The sequence below is a fragment of the Pezoporus wallicus genome, unplaced genomic scaffold (assembly GCF_028554395.1).
Source record: "Pezoporus wallicus isolate ANWC-B61680 ecotype Strahan unplaced genomic scaffold, APGP_CSIRO_Pwel_v1 contig_3952, whole genome shotgun sequence".
NCBI classification, from domain to species: Eukaryota; Metazoa; Chordata; class Aves; order Psittaciformes; family Psittacidae; genus Pezoporus; species Pezoporus wallicus.
The window spans coordinates 9017917-9038812 of NW_026635034.1; the positions used below are offsets into that span (position 1 = coordinate 9017917).

A 20896-nucleotide genomic window follows, 5' to 3' on the forward strand; every position below is an offset into this window, starting at 1 on the left:
GTTCTCAGGCATCAGAGAGAGTAGTAATGGGATGTAGTGAAAACGTGTTTGGGTCATGGAATTGATTAAAACAGATCAAAAACATAAAAAAAGGTGACTTTATACAAAAGTACTACTTTCAGGTTCAGTTTATAAACCGTGGTTTTCCCTTGAGAAATGAATACTTTCTTGAGAAAAGGAAGAAAAAAAGACCCCCACATTTAAACAGACAAATTCTCAGGCACAACTACTCTTCAAAACAAGCACTTATTTCTGCAAGCAGTGACTTATATTGTGGACTATATGAAACCAATGCAACCTAGTGGTGTATAAAATGCATCTTATGAACTACAACTTCTTCTAAAAATGCACTGGAGATAAACAATTAGTGAAATATATATAAATATATATATAAAAATAATATATAATATAATGCTTTAATATCATATATATATAAACACCCACATTCTCTATTCGCTTTATCTAGCAAAGATGCCAAAATTAAATGTGTCATGTTTCACCTGTGTTTGTTTTGTAAGTTGTTCTACTTCCATCTTCAAGCCATCCTGAATGACAATTTCTTGCTGAATTTGATTCTGTAGCTGACTTTTTTCTTCTTTCAGAATCTTAATTTCTGCCTTGAGCAACTCAAACTCTTTCTCATAGTCCTGCTTCTGATTCTGGAAATTTTTCTCAAGTATCCTAAATAAAGCAATGAGGAGGTGATTTTATTTTCCTATATTTGTAAGTGAAAGAGTGGGCTTTGTTTTTGTTTTAATTTGAAGAACATGTTTCATTGAACCATTATTACATGAAAATGCCATCCTATATCCTCAGAATCAATCTACAAAATGGATGACAATGGGATGAGAATAAGCCTAGACTTCACTACATACAATTCAGATATTGGAACTGAATTCAAGGCAAAACTAACTTATTTCCACTTACAGGATAATTCTCTACCTCTTTGAGAGTTAACCTACCTGAGCAGCTTCACGCTACATTTATGGCCATAGTCAGCACTGAAGAAGGACATAACAAGAGTAAAACACTGCAAAAACCTTTCAATTTTCTACTAGTCCCCGCTGGAATGGAGTGGCTTCAAACATAATATAGCTAAGGGGCAAAGCAGGAAAACTAGCAAAGAAGTCCCCTTAGCACAGTCTGAAGTTATTTGCAGCTGAAATCAGGCTGAGCTGAAACACCACACAGCTTCCAACCCTCAGGAAAAGTGACTTGATTGCACTCTTCACACTTGAGAGAACACCGTTTATTTGGTACCTAAGGTTCTCTGTCCAATACTGGAAAAGAGTTACCAGGAAATAAACACTGGCTCTGAGGAAAGCATGCTGCAAAGCAACAGCCGTCTATTGTTAAATAAATGCAAATGAAATACCAACAGGGTGAAAAAGTGAAGGTTTTCCTCCACATTTTTAACCAAATGTCCTTACAAACACTGCCTTTCCTTCAAGCTGAATCTTTTGACCCTGTCCTTTAATATTCACTTCACAGTAATTCTGACTGGTATGGGTATGGCCATCATCTGCTCTTCCAATCCTGACCAAATTCTGAGGGTATCTCCAAAGAAACCATTATGGTTAGGATTGCCTTTCAATTCTCAGGAAGACACATGAAAAGACAGGAAACTGCAAGAGCAAAGAACAGTCTCAAGTCTACAGTATAATTTCCTCTGTGTGACTGACCCTCAAACAAGCATATGCTCTTCCTCAACTGTACATGAAGTTCTTCAGTACCAGCATTCATGTCCAAGAACACTGACAGATTCATAATGATGTGAGTATAATACATTTACAGAAGGAGAAAGGAAGGCAGGGAAAGAGAAGAAATGAAGTCTGCTTCAAAACAGTAAGATTCAGATTCCATACATTCGCTGATTTTCTTCTTTTTGTACATCATTGAAGAGTTGCTTCGTGAGGTCATCCATTTTTTCTGTCAAAAAAGATTTCAATATTTCAAAGACCTTCATGCAATCATGGGCGTTTATTAAAACAGCATGAGCACAATGCGAAGTTTTGTTTTAATAAGTGATCCTTAGCATATTTTAAGGCTGAAATTATTCTCACAAATGCCAAAAATTAACAAAGCAAATTTTACAAGTAATGCTATAGAATACAAAGGTTCAGCAATACCAATGTGTTATTCATCTAAACTACACTTGACCCCATGTGCTGCCTGTGTCCTTTGAAATTAGATTCTTAAAAGCTGCATATTAAAGGAAGAAAGGACAAAGTGACAGGAGTGCGTGTGCATGAGATGGAAACGTAACAGGAGGAGAGCTTTTGCTACTAAAAGAAAAAAATTATTACATTAAAAGCACTTCCACTTCACATTCTAACAAGAGAAGTTTAGATTTACTGTAAATTCAGCATTTATATTGCTTTCATTAGAGCAAAAGTTATTTACTCTTGCTGAAAACTTGACCTTACAACTTCAACCCACTCTAACTCCTTTAAAGCTCCTTTTAGTTACTGTACCTTTCATTTCCTCAGTTTTTTCTTGGAGCTTTCTTTCTAAGGTCTTTTTCTGTTCTTGTAATTCTTTATTCTGATTCTCAAGTTTTAAGATTTTCTGTACGCATAGAAAATAAGCATAATATATAAATTACAAAGGAAGATGAAATAGGTCACAGAAGGTCTTACATTTTAACAAGCATATATGGACTCCCTTCCTTCCCTGACGCCCCCCCCCAAACGTAAAGTTGCTTGGTAACTCTTGAACAATGCATCTGATAAATCCAGTAACTGAAAAAAATATTTCAATTAAAAGCATGCAGATGGCAATTAAAATTTACCTGTTCACTGTCCTCTTTCTCTTTTTTCCCTTTCTCTTCACATGTTCTCTTTTGAGCAGTTAACTTTTCAAGATCCAGTTCAAGTTTCTGAATTGTATCCATGTCATTCATATGGGTTGAAGCCAGATTGGTCAATCGCTCCAGCAAACCATGATTTTCTTTATTCTACAATGAGGTTAAAAGAAAACAGAAAAATGCACACCTGAAACTGTTTAATAGAACTTCAAAGGCAGCACCTGACCTACTTCTGCTCACCATCCCGTGTCATGATTATTTCAACAAAGGATTGTTTCCATCAACTAGATTAAAGCTACCATCTTAAAGATGGCTTGGCTGGTATGACTCTCAGAAATAAGCTGCAAAATAGATATAATATGGAATTCCCGAAAGTCACAAAATACATTGCACGAGAGCAGTATCCTTCATCCTAACACAAGTAGAGACTGGACTGACTATTTAAAATATGAGACTCTTCTTATTGGCACAACTAACCCAAAAACATAAGGAAACCCTAGATGATTCTTGCTACCTGGATGTAGAAAGAATACTATTGGTTTATTATAAAAAACCATATCGCTTACATATTCTCCCATCTTGTTGAGCATGGATGTTGTAATTCATGTAAATCTCTAGTCAGCATGAGAGCTCTGAATGAAACAGGTATGATAAAGAGCCAGTACAAATCATAAGCTGACTGACGGCCCTCACCTTCTCTTCCATCTTCTTCTGCAGTTGCTGAACTCTGTATGAAAGCTGGATATTCAAGACAAACCGCCGAATATTCTGAAATCTGCGCCTGGCAAGCCATGCACGGGCATACTTCTGAAGGATCACAGCCTTGTGTTCTTTGAGCATCTTTAAAAGAAAATATTAACATCCGTCTGTAATTATATATGGCTCAATCAGCACCAATTACAACGTTCTGTGACTCTGCATACACTGGTAATGACAAAGCTTCTCATGAAAGTATCAAAACAGTGAAATACGCAGACTGCAGACACATTTGAATCACTGTAGTAATCACTAAATGATCTGTATCAGGTTTAAACCAGATAGAGCTCTTGGTGGCTTAGAGATTAAATCTAAAACACTATTCACCAGTATTATTATAGTTTTTTAACGATATAAAAATTGAGCAGAAGATATGAGAATCAGGCATGCCCAAGGTAAAGTATTAGGGATCGTTGCCCTTGTCTCCAACTGTCCTATAGAGCAATAGCTCTTTCCAGTTACTGAAATAAATCTTTTGATAGGTTGTACCTTCTGATATCTTTTTCTTGCTAGAAATCCTCTTGTATAAGCTTGTATTGTCACAGCAGCCACATGGATGAGCTGGCAAAGTCTACGAACCAGGTAACCCCGACAGTATTTCTGAATAATTATAGCTGCCCACGTTTCCTTCAGAGCTCTTGCAGTTATAGCTTGCCTTGATTCAAAAGACAATAAAGTTTGCTTAGGTCATATTAGATTTCTCATACTCGTTCCCTTGGCCAGTCAAATCACACACACACACACACAAAAAGAAGGTATTAAAAACACGCATCCGCTACCAGTAATACAGCTTTTTCTTCAATTAAAGTGAGAGAGAGAATTATCCACGATCTTTGAAATCTGTTCCACAAGCAATTGTTCCGATGGTCTTTTTCTGGTGCAGTATCTCTGCTGTATAATTCCTTTTAATAACTTTTACACACTACCTGTAAACCCTTGTAAATTGCTTTTCCTTTCTGCTACCTCATTTCTTTTCTGGCTCTGAAGCTCAGCAGTAAGCCCAAGCCGACAAGTGGGTCACGCATCATTAGCTAAGTAGTGAGCTTACGGGTAGGCAGGCCTCTCAGGAATCCAGCAGACATCTGAAACCTGCTAGAGCACTTTCTTCATATCACCTGAATAGCTTGAACGTTTTAAAGCCCATATTTACAGTCAGGAAGAAATGGAAATACAATCTGAACTGCTCATTCATAACGATTACACTGCCAAATTAGTGCTAGGCATTAGTTTGACCTTTCCTATCCCTTCAGGCGCACCCTAACAGCAAATTCATTATCATCCAAAAGTACCGTACAGTCCGCTGCCCCCGGAAATACTGCTGTATTATAAGAGCTGCTTGTTTTATGCAAAGGAATTTCTTCCGCTGCAGCCAGCCTCGAACACTCTTTTGGATCACGATGCATGCGTGTCTCAGTTTGTCTGATCGCAGCTTTTCTAAGTAAGCAACCTGTCCTGCTCTGAAGAAAATCTTTGTTCTCCCAAACTGATACTGGTTATGATCCTGAAAAAGAAAGCAATGGGTGTATTCAGTTTTTAGTCTACTATAGTAGACCAGACACTCTCTTCATTTTATAAACTGTCAGTTCAGGCAAGCTCCTCTGAAACGACACGACGTTGTTAAATAAGAATATCCTCTTTGCCTTATTTGTAGGTGGAAGCATATGGGAGGAAATTTCCACATATGTGGAAAGAACCATAGAATCACATCCAAAATACTGTACCCTAATGATCTCAAATTAAAGGGAGGATCTGGACTTATCATTAAGGCCTTGAAAGGAACCTCTTCACACCCTCCTACAAGCCTAGTTCCTTGGGCTCAACACCACCTCTTTGTGTACACGTCTGGCCTTGAATGAGGGAGCTGTGTGAGCAAAAACTTAGCTGCTTTTAAGCTCAGGCTCCCAACCCTTGGCCTGTGCCAGAGCTGTGCTGTAAATATGCCTGTGCTTGGTCTTACACATCCCTGATTCTGAACTCAGTCCTGACATGCTGACTTGAATCACTGGACAAGCCTCACCACTACAGGCTTGTCTAAAAATAGGAGCAATATACAAAATAGTACATTTTTAGAACAGTTCTCCAATGTGGTGCATTCCACCACCAACAGCCCTGTCATGTGCGTAAACTTCTAATACCTGAAAAAAATGTATCATTTACTGTTCACTGGTTTATAAATATAAGTAGAATATCTTCCATGTTACAAGCGAAGATATTAAGTACAGAGAGGTGAAATCTCGTCATGACTGCATCGCAACACAAGGTTATTAACTCGCAAGCCTATGTGCAACATGCTGTATCAGGAAAATAGCAATGTAAACATCTTTCCTATTTGATGAGTGAGATACTACTCTTGGCAAAAAAGACTTTATTAATAATAAACACTATAATACATGATGGGTCAGTGCATACAAACCAACCTGGATTAGCCGCTGCAAAACAATCTTGCAAATCTGCTTCTTATCATTTATGGAGAGTTCCTGCTGTGTCATAAGGATGCTATAACGGCTGAAAAACTCAATGTAAGTCCACCTGGAAAATCAACAGTTAGCAAATGCAACTCATTTTAGAGGCACTCAAGTACTTTGACAGACGGAGGCCCACTGCTATCCCTACCTGGATGGGTAGCTCTGTGCACTAATTCGAATAGTTTCCAAAACACCACATGCTCGCAGTTGCTGAGCAACTCGTTTTGAATCAAACCTAAAAAAAACCAACAGAGTTATAGTTTACATTTTTGCTTGGTTTGGCATGCTATGACCATTAGAAGCATTCTACTAGTTGTATTTCCATTTCTGCCCTTAGGATGCAGGGGTCCCTACATTTTATATACAGTCATAGAATCAGAGAATCATAGCATAGTTAGGGGTTTGTTTGTTAGTTTGTTGTTTTAAATATGTGATAGGGACTACCTGGATTTCCTTTTTCTTTCTCAAAACAAAAGGAAGACTGCATCTATTTCTCTCTTGGAAAGTCCTGCTTCCTTTCTGTATTCATGTTGACAGTTCACATTAGCAAGTGGCAAAGAATCATGCCACTCTCAGCACACAACATACATAGAAATAAATTCCCTCAAGTCTATTGGGAAGAAACTCTCTCTTGGTACTCTTTAGCACGCTGAATAAACATGCTAAATGAATGAGCAAATGAATAAACCCGGATTTACTCATGAATATCTGGGTTCAAGATTATCAGCACAAGGCATAGAAAGACCCTTTCCAGTGCTGGACCAGAGCTGATATGCCCACAGAGCACTACACTACAGTGTGAATTCAGTGCGAGCTAAGAAATCCCTGTGGCTGACAGACTGTTCGTAGTTCTTTCAGATGGTACACTCTTCTAGTCTGATTCAGACAGGGTTTTATCTTACCCAAGCTATTTCCCCTCTTCATTGCTATTAAAGAGAATAATGAGGTCTCACTGCAGTGATAGTGAAACAGTGCCATCTGTAATATGCTTTGAATGGGGAGATTTTGTCTGGCTTCAGGAAAATGAGCTAACACACTTAAATTTAATTTAGAATCAAAGTTCACCTTTTCCCTCCTACTCAGATATAGTAAGAGCTTTTTTTTTGCTTGCCATTACACAACCTTCCAGGTGAAAGCTGTGGAATCGAAACTAGAGTGCTTCTGCCTGCGTTCACTAAACAGACCAATAGCTGCATCAAGGTTAACTCCTACTTACAAGTTCATGCTTATCAAGAAGGTCATAGATATTTTGCAAATTATCCTACATATATGATTATTTTATAAGATTAAAATTGTACAAAATTGTTGGAAAAACCAATGCTGTGTTCAACACTGCTCACACCTTTTGACTTCTAAAGCTCTTCTAAATATTTCTGTGGAAAAAAGAAAAGTTCACAAAGAAAGTGGCAGTGGGTTTTATTCCCCAAATACAAACCAGTGCTAATCCATACTGTACAAGAACAAACACACCTATACAAAATATCCATCAACTTAAATTAAAGGCGGATGACCTCTCCCCTAAAAATGTTATGACAAATACACAAACAGTAATATCCAACTTAAAAATTCTTCATTAGCCTAAAATTCTTCAAGGTATCAATAACCGCTGCTGAATAATTCTAGTGTTTGTAAGATGACTTCCAATTCAGCAATCTTGAAAGTTAAAATATGTTTCCTGTATGGAAAGTTGTTCAAGAATAAGAATTCAACTTGCTGACATGTAGATACTGTGAAATAGAGAAATACTCTATTAACTTTGAAGTTAATATAACAGCTCAACACCACAAACATACTTACTCAAAAGGCAACTTCTCATCATTTGGCTTTATGCACCTTACATAATGAGGGGTGGTTGCATTGAGTGTCACCATAAGTAAAGACAAAGAATTCCGGAACTAGAAAATATCAGACAGAACAGTTTTGCTAATGAAACATTTACAGCTAAGCAGAAAGTTGAATCTTGGGTTTTTAATCTGTTAGATTTTGGCTGGACACTGGGAGACTTTCTTAGCATTTAGATCTTAAATGCAGGAAACATAACAGACCTGCTGTACCTAACAGTCTCCTATATATAAATTGAACTCACTTCGTTATACCCAGATCCAGAGCACTGTACTGTGGTTGGCTCTAGCCCCTCCTGAAAACTGGATAGCCCCTATGAACAGTAGTGGAATACAGTACCTGTGTTCCACTCAGATTGCACAGAACATGTCCCTGAAAGCAGGAGCATCATAGAACAGCACGTTTACGTAGTACCTTACTGCCAACCGTCATCCGGAGTTGCTTGTTAGGTGACTTGAGAACAGGTCTTGCAGATTTGATGTTAATAGTTGAACTGAAAGGTGAAATGGACACTGGACTGTCTTGAAAAAAATTTGCACACAGATGAAACTGAAAGTGTGGTGAAAGAATCACAGTTAGATGCTGCGGAACTGCAGTAACGTTTAAACAAAAATGACAGTTTCTATAACATAAAACGCAAAACCTTATTGCTTGGGCCACGTATTGCAGGACTTGAAACCAGATTTTTAAGCCACAAACAACAACTGGAAAACAGTTCAATAACTCTGAGTCTATTGTGAAGCACGCACACATTTCACAGACAAAACTCAGTAATTGTTAAGTTGGCCTGCAAAAGCCATTTCAGCATGAGCAAACATGGACATTAATACAGAACAGATTTAGACCATTTAAGGTTATATTTTCCCAGTATTTAACTTAGATTTAGAATATGGTTTTTGCTCAGATTAAGTTTGCTTCTTAATAGTAATCCTGAAGTCTCAATTCTGTAGACTCAAAAGGAACTTCAAGCAGATGGGAAGCAGCAGGCACGTATGAGACATCTGATGTTTTCCCTGCCCTGGCATTCTCTTAATGTCTCTTGAAGAATAAACAAAGGCAGCTGTTAATGATACACTACCCATCAAAGCTACATGTAATGACTATGGGAAAAAACCTAAGTGAATTAGTCAGTTACAAGGCTTCCAAAATTCAAAGGAGATATTAAAAAAACCAAACAAACCAACCAAACAAAACCAATCAAAACCCCAAACCACCAAACAAAAATCCCATAACATACCTAGCAAAGTAAATGCACGTACATGAAAAAGGCGAATACTGCGTTTTTTCATCTTGTATGTTGTTCTGATGTTAAAAATACACACTTGAGGAATATTAATAAAAATTAAGTCTAAACAAATAGATTCAACTTCTTAAAAAACTCTTTTTATCAGAACAATATTTTAAAATTAGATGTGAATGAATTCCAGTAAAATCAGGTATTTAGAAAAAATCAGTCATTACTGACTGTTCACAAACCTTGCTGTCTTTCAAGATGTCAATCAATACTTCGTGTACTGTATCTCTGTTTTTTTCCAGAAATCCTTCACATTTATATTCTACCTGTGCAAACAGGTGCAATTATTAACTTCTCAGTTACACATACACAAATACATCAACAGATAGCAAAACAATAATTTTTAGTAAGTTGTGGTAGCCAACAGATCTTTATTATTCTTAAAATGATGGCTGAAACACTGCTTTATCCAGATTCACTATGGCAAGAATACATACACACATAGTGCAAATTTAGAAGCAGGACAAACTGTCAGAATCCTCTATCAACTGCAGTTTCCTTCTGCCTTTATCAGGAGTTTCTTTCCTTTCATTATCCTGCGATTTCAAATCTAAATATTAAATGGAATACTACATTTGAAATGCAAATCACTGAGACTAAAATACGTATGGACTACAATCTCAACTGTTTTATTTATACATTGTACTCTTTTTCTGTCTCTATCTTGATTATTTTCATATTCTCAAATTCATTAAGCACTTCTTATGTTTAAATGGTATGATACAGACAGTATTATCAATAAACAAGTAATACTATGTATTGAAGACTGATTTAATAGAAATTCCAAGTGTGGTTGGTATTTCCTCTATTTCCTAAGTTGGTTTCTTTTCTGAATGAGCTAATTCTAGAAACAGGGTGAAATAAGACTGGATTGCTTACACTTTACCTTATCAGCAAAGTGTTGAATGATGAAAGACATGTTTGACATCCTCGGCTTTTCAAAGAGTGCATTTTTATTGACAAAATTATTATATAGCTTTTGAAGCCAGTTTTCATCTGTTCCATGGGGTAACTGTAAAAACAAGGGCAACCTCTTTAACCAAACTGTGATGAACTGTTAGAAACAGCAAAACTATTATCAATAAAGGGTGTTACCTGCAATCAGGAACAATCTGATCCTTAAGAATGCTAATGGGCAGAACAACAGATAAGATAATGAGTTAGGGAATGTTTCCTAATTTCTCCCATATTACTGCATGATTTGGGTTCTGAGTTGGCAACATCACTGAAACATCTCTCAGAGACCGGAAAGTATCAAAGGATGGGACACCCACTGTGCCTCTGCGCAACCTGTTCCAGTACTACACTACCCTCACAGTGCAGAAATCTGGGTTAGCTTCGAGGTAAGAATCTAGCTTTAGGTCCTTAATTTCGTAAGAGAAAAATAGGCTACAATTAAAATTACCAAATAGAGGACAATCATTAATGTTTCTTTCATAAAGAAAATGCTTTACTTCCCATTAAAAAGGACAAAAGGTGGATTACAAGCCCAACCTGTAAAAATCTATATAGTGTTTTAAATTACCAAGCACTCTTCATCCAGAAGTTCCAAAATCCCCATTTTGGCTTCAATAAGGTCAATGACACTCTGGTTGTCATAGAAGTCGATTAAAGTCCATGGGATGTCTTCTTTCATGTATTCTTCTTGTTCAAGTTTAAAGACATGCTAGATATGTGAAAATTATGAAAATGTAAGGTTACAATTAAGGAAGAAAATAAATACAATGGGTGCACGTGTGTGACTGTATACGTAAGACAGAAACCAAATATTTATGTATTTTACAGTATATTAGATGTCTGTCTTGTAAGAAAATAAACTCAGAAATGTTCATAAATATATGTGTGTATGTCGCTATTTTTACCTATTTCTGGATAGCCATTACCCAGAAATACCCATTACTCAAATACAAATAGCATTTGCAAATATCCATCATCAATATTCTCAAAACTGAAGCAAAATAAAAGAGCTGTAACAAATAAAGGAACATACCAGGTTAAATTGCTGCTGCAGTTTCTCATTAGCATAATTGATGCAAAATTGTTCAAAGCTATTCACATCAAATGTTTCAAAGCTGAAAAACATGTCAAATAAGGAAAAAATAAGACTCTGACGTTTAAATACAGATGGTAGGATTCTTGCAAAACTCTGGAAGTATTTCAATATTTCCAAGAAAATTAAATAGCCATAAGACTAAGGAGGTTGCTAAGACATTTCAAAACTTCCCTGGAAGTTAATGTTACCAGACATCACTGAGCTAAAACAGTCCAGAGTTGAATCTAGACACATCATGTCAAAAGAGAAATTTAAACCTCATTCACCAAAAATACTGCATATTTATATTTGAACATTTCCATTACTCTGGATGCTAAAAGAACTTATGTGACTATGACCTGTTAGTAAAAGAAACTCCTCCAGAATCATTAGCAGTACAAACTGAAAAGGGTCTCTTATCAACTCCAAAGAAAAGGCACAACCTAGATTTGTTTCCAGAGACATTCTTACCCATAAATGTCCAAAACACCAATAAAAGTATGTTGTTTGCCAGGGAACTGCAAAGCTTGGTTAATTCTTTCCATAATAAAGTCAAATAGGTGGGAATAGATCTTCTTTGCCAGAGCATCCCTTGCGTTAACAGCCTGAGGTCTTGTCATTGGCTTTATTACAGTCTCTGAGGTAGTGATTATCTTTCGGTGGCACAACCATTGTGCCATTTTATCACAGTTTAAATCCAGCAGTTCACAGAATATATTGAGATGTTTATCCTTCAGCTTTAAGGAAGATAAATAAATAGTATTAGATTAAATTTAATACTATAGCTGCTGTCTAGACAGTGAAATCCTAGCACCACTGATGTCAAACTATGATTTTTGGTTTTAGATAGACTTTAGATAGGTTTTAGGGACTGTGTCCACTTCTTTGCTTGGTAAAATATCAGGAAAAGCTAAAGCAAGTAACACTTCATAGAGCTCCTGATACAAGAGAGAAAAAAATAAGACTGGATGAGCTGCTTTGGATTAAGACACTCAAAGGAAAAGTTACTTCAGTCTATGTTTAGGTGTCCTTGACTTCTAGGCTTGCATTGTCTGCTGGGACACACTGTGAGCAGCTTTGCAAATGCTCTGTTTCCTGAGTGTGTTGGATGCAGGTAGTCCCAAATGGCTTTTCCAGCAGGTGTGGATCAATTTGACACAGGGTTCTCTTAGCCACATTTTGCCTTTTGTTCACACCCTCTGAATTTGGGCATGAAAGAGGATTTACATAAACACTTGCTGTGATTCTATTTAGGTGAGGATGGAAAATTCTCTCAAGTTTAGTATTTCAGATTTAATGCTGCTCTGATCCCCATATACAAGAAAAACTATTGCTAAAAGACATTTGGCATAGAATATAAAGAAAACATTAGTATCTGAATGAGCTAATTCCTTACACTGATGGATGATCTTTCATCTCCAACAGCTGTTATTTCCACATTGCCCAAGTGTAGGATCGCTGCCAGCATTTTAAAAACATCCATTTGAAAATCCCCCTTCAGACCTAAAAAACCCAATTCTTGATTATTTTAAATACTCAGAAACAGTACAATCAATTAAAATAGCACTGTGCTGGATTACCTGCTTTGTTGTGCAGCCAAGAATTGTACAGCATCTCTGCAGCCTGCTATGCAAAGCTTTGGTTCTGCCTACTTTCTGCCTGTCTGATCCAAGCAGAGATCAGGCATAAACTCCTGTACCTCCCTAAATGCGAGCTCAAGTCTGACTTGGCTTTCACATAAACCATAAGAGGCAAAGAAGCTTCCAACTCCACTTCTGTCACAGCACTTGTGTCTTAGCCGAAGGGCCAAGAAGGCTTCAGCTCTTAGTGATTTTGACCATTAAATAGCCATTTGCTCTTGCCTAGTACTTTACCAGTCCAACAGCATGATGTACAAGCTATGAAAGAAATAATGTTGGTAATTACTACTACCGTTTTGGACATTTCAGGCACAATCCACATTTGCCCACTTCAGGAAAACAACCAAACAAACCAACCCAACGAAAACAGACCATTGTTTAAATCTATTGAAGAAGGTATCCCCAAAAATTTACCCAGTAAGGCAAATGTCTTCTGAGTCTCCACCATATTTGCTCTGTCATCAACTCCTTTTATTACTGTGCTGCCACCCATTCTTGTGTAGTTAAATTCATCCGCGCTTCCTATAGATAAGAATCAAAACTTGTAATGCTGGAAAATTCACTGGGGATAGCCACTTGGTAAAGACTCTTGTAACATCAGAAAAGACGCTGTCAGGTGACAGCTCTTCAGGGATGAGCTGAGTCCTGTTTTTCTAACCTAACTCAGTTAAGCTGACACAAACAAGTATTCACAATTCCTGGCAATCTTAATACTTGATCTGATAAACAAACAGGAATGAAGACTGAGTAAACATATACCCAAGATTTGCTTCTCACAGGTGGCATTAAAGCTTCTCTGTAGGTAAATGAATCACACCTCTAAACAGTCATTATGGCATCTGTCACTAGAGAAAGTATTAGAATAACATTTTCAAAGACACTTAGGTACCTAATCACGCACTGCTCAAGTTACTAGGGATTTACTCCCAGGTTCAATACAAGCAGGATTTATAGCTAAGTAACTTAAAAATCCAAGTCCCATTGTAAGTCTGTGAGACTTATGCTACAAAACACTTAACATTCTAGCATATCTAACAGGAAAATCCAATCTTCAAAATACTGCACATCAAAAATGAAGAGTAGGTTATTTTCTTGAGACCTACCCAATTTGAGATGCTTATACTCAGGTTGCATAGCAGACGCACACAACTGATAAAATATGTGGTAGTTTCGCTCATTCTCTGACTGTAAGTTAAAGCAAAGAACAACATTAGAGAGAGACAGAAAAGAGTAAAAAACCAAACCACAAACAGAAAAACATTCTGTATTCCACACTACTGTAAAGTGATAATGACACTTAAAAATTCTGCTGCAAGACAGTCTGGCAAAGAAATTGCCCAATATTAAAATGGCACATCTTAGACTTCAGCAAGAAAGAGATAAATTCAAGTATACTTTCTTTTCATTACCGATATGCAGAGTGCTTTCCCTAAGGCTCTTACACTACTAAATTTCTTCTGCTTGAACAACCATCTACTAATGAGAATTGACAGATGCTGCACTAAACAACTGTGCAGAGCGCCAGCTGAAACACTGCCCTGTGGTCTCTCAGAAAACTATTTCCAAACCATCCATCAGGCAACAGATATATAGAAGTATTTTTCATAGTACTTAAAAAGTTACAATAAGAGAAGAAAACCTCGTAAAAACAGTTTTATTAAGTAAGTGCTTTCTTTTGTAGATTATCACAATTACGCTCTGTAATGAGTCATATGCAATAAACCCTGGCCTTATAAATTTTCATCTATTTTTTTTACTGAGACTCTCTCTGCCCTATATACACTGCTGATTTCCAGATACAGCTGGCACGTGTTACTGTGTGACCGAAAGACACAGATTTCTCAAATACTTCTTACACTTATCGCAGGGAATGGTCCCCAGGATACATCCTCCACTTTTACCCACCTGAAAGACAACTCTGGATTTCTCAAGCAGGTATGTTCTCATGTTAGCACCAATGATTTGATAACTCTGATCAAAACTGATCTCAGTGTATTTTCCGAATCGACTGCTGTTATCGTTCCGTGTGGTTTTCGCATTGCCAACAGCCTACAAAAATTATAAACTGTTAAAATTTGCTTTACTTGCTTTTTTCATAACAGTAACTTTGTCAAGACATGACTCAACTACAAGTTCTTAAAATAAGAGATGCTCAAGGATCAATCTCAGCATTGAGCTGCGAGACTTAAATTTTGAGGCCTGAATGTGAAGATAAGCCTCAAGTCAAAAATAGCATAACACTGCATAAACTGAGAATTAGAGAAAGTTTTCCCGTGATAAAGAAACTTAAACCAGTTTCTATTCCAATTAATAAAACCAAACAACTTGTTCAATATTGGTTTCTCATCATCTAACAGGATGTGGTCAGATAAAACTCTGGAGGCAAACTAGAGCCTCTGAAGGGCCACTGGTAAATTAGGTAGGACCTGGGTGTTCCTGAAGCTATTACCTCTTTCCATCAGTAACATTCAGAGGCTAAACTTCTAATTTAGGTATCTAACTCAGGCAGCTAAAACATCCCTGAAGATTTCAAATGAAGATTCCCAGCAGCTCCCAGATTTCTCTCCCTGACAAGTACAGACTTGACAGATACTCTGAAGCTTACCTCAGTTATTGGATTGGATGCCAATACTTTATCCTCCACATGTGCATTGCTGCTTGACTTACTCACAGTGGCAAAATATCTCATAGTGTATCTTGCAGACACAGTCTTTCCAGCCCCCGATTCTCCGCTGACTATAATAGACTGATTTTTGTTATTTCTAAAATCAAATAATCAGACATGATTAATAAAATATCTTAGACATGTCTAAAATGCATGTATAAATGTAAGAATTATATATATGAAACAGATGTGTGAAAACACAGCTGTGATCTACTCTCCTACCAGTTTCATCTTTTAACTGTTCATCTTTTAGTCCTCTTTGGTTGTAACATCTAGGCTGATGTCACTGCTATTCACTCAGCTAAAAGAGCATTTTGCCCCCCTTCAAGAATGAAAATAGTTATGAGTTCTAGAAATTCCTCAGCTTGTTAAGGAATTATTCCTCTTCTAGTTAAGCTGCTCATTCAAAGGTATTCTTAACAGCCAGTGGTACATAGACAGTTAAATTAAATGACAATTAATACTGACTGCACTAGACTTAAAATGTTACTTATGGACATTAAACAACATACTGAACCTTGCCATTTGCTTGTATGCTTCTTCTGCCACAGCAAATATATGTGGATCCATGTCCCCCATGTTTTGCCCACTATATGCATGGATAATAGCATCTCCGTATATTGGCAACTGTTTATAGGGGTTTATTGCAACCAAAATTATTCCTACAAACAGGTGCACAAAACAAAAACAAAACACAAGTTAGTTCAATTAAATGACAGGTTTTGGCAACAACAGTTGGACTGATACAAAGTAGTAATATTTTCTAAACCAGGTAAGAGATACTGATCAACAAACAAGTCTATACTCACACAAAAGTGAGTTAAAATACGCTTATCATATTGCAAACTAACCCAAGATTTCTTTTCTTAAGCCTTGCGTTTTCCTCTGCTTACCACTATAGGTGTAGATAAGCCTAGACTCCACAAAACGAACTTTAAGATTGTGTAGAACAGCAGGTTCATGGAGATAACTAAGTGCAGTGAGATCGTTTTCACCAACAAGTATGTCAGGGTTTCGGAGGGGTGGCAAAGCAGCTGGATCAACAGGGTAATTCAGTTCCTGTCAACAAAAATGACTTGCAATACCTTAAAATGCATTAGTTTTCCCTAAACATAAATTGATCTTCTACCTTTACACAAAGTTACAGGGTTGATGGAGCCCTGTCTGACCCTGTATTTCATCAATTCCATACATCCCACTGAACTTAGGGACCTGCAGACCATGACAGTAAGATGAAGCTCTTCAATATTTACCAAAGTGAAAGCCAGGTTCTCTTTATTCACAGTATTTTGTACTGAAATCTATAAAATGGAAAATACTATAGCTCTCTAAACACATGTGTATTTAAGTACTGATGAAAACAGCAGACCGGCTGCAACTGAACGAGCTGGTCAGAACTTAAGTCAGCTCTGAAACTACCTTTACTTGCAGCCCTTTGTTTTTCTTTACACATTGTTTAAAACTTCTGTTTCTTTCAACAGATCCATTTAGTCACACATTTCATACTGGTATTTACAGAAGAGCACTGCAGAAATACAATGTTTAGAAACATTAAACTGGAAAGAACTCAGACACTAAAATTAACAAATCTTACTTCAACAACTTTAGAGAGAAAAAAACCCACAACAGCTGGCTCTGTGAGACAGAACTGTGCCTGCCCTGCACTTCTGGTTTACTTCAACTTAAGATGAGTTTCAGTGCTTGTTTCAAAAGTGAAGTGATCTTAGAGGTACGCGCTCTATACTAACATTATACAGAGAGTAAAATTGCACTTTTCATCATTTTAGATAACAGCTGTTTTCTGTACAAATTTCAGTGTGATAAAATTCTGGTCACCACAGGGTTAGCATGAAAGAAAATATGGACAAGTCATTTATACCCCGTGAGTCCTGTGTGCCTATATAAACATATCCCAGCAAACCCCACAATAATTAAGGTTTTCTCCTTACAGTCCCATCTTCTAACTGCACATGGAGAAAACAGTCTCCAGCTTTGTAGTTTTTTGTGATTTCTGCAGACTGCCAAACTTCTTCGTTATCAGGGATCCAAACCCTATTGTACTACAACAAAAAAACAAGGTAATGATTAGCTTAGTTATTAGCATAATACCAGACTGCCATGAAAAAAACCAGTTTTCAAATGTCAGTGCAACCTAAAGCTGAACTGGATGCTAGGACTCTATGGATTATTATTAGCTCTGTCCAGCAGGCTGTATTTCTGCGTTTTAGCAATTCTTCATGAAAGGCAAACAAACAAGAGAGCACACTCAAGCTCAGACATGTTTGTTCTGCTCCTGTTTAGCACAAGGTCTGCAGAACAGCAGCGTGCAGGAGGCTGCAGAACAGAGGTGTGAAGGAGGGTGAACAAGGGCCAGGCTGCTGCCAAGTTCTTCAAACCCTCTAACACTGACCAAAGAGAATAAACCCCACTTGAGACAGAGCCCTGATTTCTAGGAGATTATAAATGAGCGAGTACCTGAGAAGACATCTCATTTACCAGAACTGAGACTTCCCTCAATTCAAGTGTAGGACACTGACCTTAGGCAGCATTTTACCATAGGTACAGATGTATACACAAGAAAGGCTCTGCACAGGTACCTTGGTTTCAATGGGACTGAAGTGCAAGCTCCAAACAACATCTTCCCCTCTTACAGGGTGAACACCAAAGACCATCAACTCAGTCCCAGTGTGGTACTTTAGCTCTGCCTCAGGGAGAAACCACCCTGCCTAAGTGTGCTTATTTCCAATGGAAGCAGGTGAATTGTAATTCTCTTTACAACAATTCTCTTTACAATTCTGAGACAACAGAATTACCTCCAGCCTTCAGAAGCGTGTGTGAATGCAAATTATGCTGTTGGAGACATCTAATTCTCCTATGCTGAAGTTACAACGGTGAAGCATTAGCAATATCTTTACATGTGCTGACCTAGAAGCTACAGGAAACAGCACTCCTTAGAAGGACGTAACACAGCTGGCAACCTCTGTAAGTCAGGAATTTCTTCCTTCCCAAATGTGGAGTGTTTCCTCCCTGTTCTGCCAGGGTTTAACACAGCAACAGCAGCCCCAAAAGCCTCCCTAATGCATCAGCTAAGCATCAATGACACTGGTTTAAGTAACACTGAAATCACTTCTGTTCAGGGATTTGCAGGCTGTGATCACTTCTTACACTTCACCATCTTCCTTAAACCATGTTTTATACCATATAGTGTGTATCTCAGATGGCAATGAAGACAACACTGAAGGCTATATATGAATGTAAGGGGAGTACAGAGGGAAGGACAGCTTGAAAACCACCAGTACATGCCAGTACCGAGTTTCTTATGAGCCATCACTCCTATAATTTGTGAGAAAGTAACACCAGAGAGCACAGGACCATTTAGTCCCTACTTGCACGAGCAGCCGTGCCATATAACCTTCCAGCATCTGTTTTGATAGCCAAACAAATGAAGGGTGTTAAATGGTTAACCCCCTTCATTTGATTTCCCTCCGTAGGAAATACAGGTATCTGTATTCCTGGTCACCTGAAACCAACTGTGCTTACATAAACCCATGAGAACTGCTGCAGCTGCTTACCTGAGAAATTAAACAGAATTCTTTATTTGCTGTTGCTCCGTGTGGGTCAAGAATATCCCACACGGCGTGTTCCCATGTAAGAAAGCGAGCTGCACTAGGTCAGGGACAAGAGGAGGAAAAAGCATGTGATCGAAGGGCTGGTTCCTCAGCTCCAGGAGCCTCCATTGGCAAATGCAGCCGGCCTACCAACATTCCCTTCTCCAGACCTGCCTCGCAGGTAAACACAGCAGAGTTTGTTCATTTTCGGATCAAGTTACACACACTCTGCTTCCGCCTGCCAAACGCTACTGCTGATGAAGAAACCCAACTACTCCTGCTTTCAGCTGTGCCCAGTGCAGTACCAACACACCAATCGAATAAATACCCCTGCAGCACAAGGCCAACAGCTGTTAATCACAGCAGGTGCTTTTAAATGTTAAGAGATACCGTCCTGTAAGTCAGTAACTTACACCATTTAAAGCTGAGCAAACAAACGGTGCGTCACAGCACTCTGGTGACTACAGGAAAAGTGGGAAAAGTTGTGCAAAAAATACAGCAGCCACGTTAAAGAGGAGGAAACTTCGGTTTGTTGCCAAGTTCTGCCAAACACCCGGTACCTGCGTAACGAGAAGAGCCAGCACCCCACGATTAAGCGGCCAGGGAAGTGCTGTTAAACTCTGAAAGTGCCTAACTGCTGGCTAGGGCATCAGAGCCCTACACAAAAGTCTCAAGAAATGGGTATTTATCTGAAAAACCAGCCCTCTTTCCCTGTGCTGCCCGGCACTTCACGGCCGCCCCGATGTGCTGTAGCCGAGCTGCCCGGGGCGCAGGTTCCCGGGTGCGGCGCAGCGCAGCGCACACCGCGCAGCACACGCGGCTCAGGCTCTAACGCACCGCGGCGGTGCGGTGCGGCCCGGAACGCACAAGCGCCCTCCGGCGAGAGCGACCCCGCTCCTTCCCTTTCCCTTCCGCTCACCTGCGTGTAGAGCTCGGCCAGCGCCATGGGGCAGAGCGGCCGCTGGGGCCGGCGGGGAGCGGGGAAGCGGATCCCGGGCTGGCCCCGCCCGCAGGGCTGCTCCCGCAGGCACGGCCGAGCCGGTCGGGAAAGCCCTCGGAGCCGTGTGGGGCTGTTTGTGCCTTAGCCTGCGGGGTGGCTGCCGACTCTGACGGGTACACAAGTACAGTGGGGATGCGCAGCACTCCCAGGAACCACGCTGGCAAAGTCGGCATCCTGCATACATCGTTAGGGATTAGGAATAATGGGTAGTCTAGGTGGCGGGGGGATCACGAGGGGAGACAGAGCAGGGAGAAAAACCAGGCACATCATTAATCACGTATCAGACACTATGAAGGGGTTTCTCTAGCAAACTTAGAACACGATGAAAACGAACATCTCAGAATTCAGTTAGTAAGCTTAGGGCACTTACAGGTACTGTACTTAAACATCCTTTATGAGGAAGAAGGCTTGAATAAACCTAGCATCAGGTTTTGGCAGAATATATGCCAGATATATGCCAGAAGCCCAGGATCCGCCACCAAAGATGCACAATGTTTTAGCAAAGCACAAATCTTAATTCTATTTCAGTAACAGGTACTATTTGGTGACAAAATACGCTAACAGAAGTGGGTTATGTCGAACAGACTATTTCCAACCAAGCACAGCAGTTTATGGCCCACTGTTACTGTCTGGGTGTGTATTTACACAACCCTCAGGTTTGAACCAACTCCCCTGGCACTCAACACGGACTCTGCCACGAAGGTGCAGGAAACCTGTGTGACCATCCGGGGAGTGTGCCAGCACGCAGCATATGAACAACCACACAAGCAAACACAAAAATCCAAAGC

The 20896-nt window shown here is 38.9% G+C and overlaps 1 protein-coding gene across 2 annotated transcripts in view; it reads right to left on the reverse strand.

The window, feature by feature from the left end:
• MYO5C (myosin VC) overlaps positions 1-20082 on the reverse strand; it is a 34993-nt gene extending 14911 nt beyond the window's left edge. Inside the window, exons 1-25 of one of the 2 annotated variants that reach the window (XM_057397612.1) lie at positions 20028-20082; positions 17450-17560; positions 16394-16559; positions 16018-16162; positions 15441-15597; positions 14741-14884; positions 13939-14020; positions 13250-13357; positions 12592-12698; positions 11667-11932; positions 11154-11235; positions 10689-10829; positions 10050-10175; positions 9346-9429; positions 8284-8418; positions 7825-7922; positions 6176-6262; positions 5980-6091; positions 4852-5063; positions 4052-4217; positions 3500-3646; positions 2792-2956; positions 2475-2568; positions 1866-1929; positions 501-681 (exon numbers count right to left, since the gene is read on the reverse strand). In XM_057397612.1, coding sequence (XP_057253595.1) covers positions 501-681; positions 1866-1929; positions 2475-2568; positions 2792-2956; positions 3500-3646; positions 4052-4217; positions 4852-5063; positions 5980-6091; positions 6176-6262; positions 7825-7922; positions 8284-8418; positions 9346-9429; positions 10050-10175; positions 10689-10829; positions 11154-11235; positions 11667-11932; positions 12592-12698; positions 13250-13357; positions 13939-14020; positions 14741-14884; positions 15441-15597; positions 16018-16162; positions 16394-16559; positions 17450-17560; positions 20028-20054 — 3207 coding nt within the window. In that variant the 5' untranslated portion in view covers positions 20055-20082. The remainder of the gene's footprint in view (positions 1-500; positions 682-1865; positions 1930-2474; positions 2569-2791; positions 2957-3499; positions 3647-4051; positions 4218-4851; positions 5064-5979; positions 6092-6175; positions 6263-7824; positions 7923-8283; positions 8419-9345; positions 9430-10049; positions 10176-10688; positions 10830-11153; positions 11236-11666; positions 11933-12591; positions 12699-13249; positions 13358-13938; positions 14021-14740; positions 14885-15440; positions 15598-16017; positions 16163-16393; positions 16560-17449; positions 17561-20027) is intronic. The other variant, XM_057397621.1, reaches the window with a different exon arrangement.
• Positions 20083-20896: the final 814 nt, after the last annotated feature.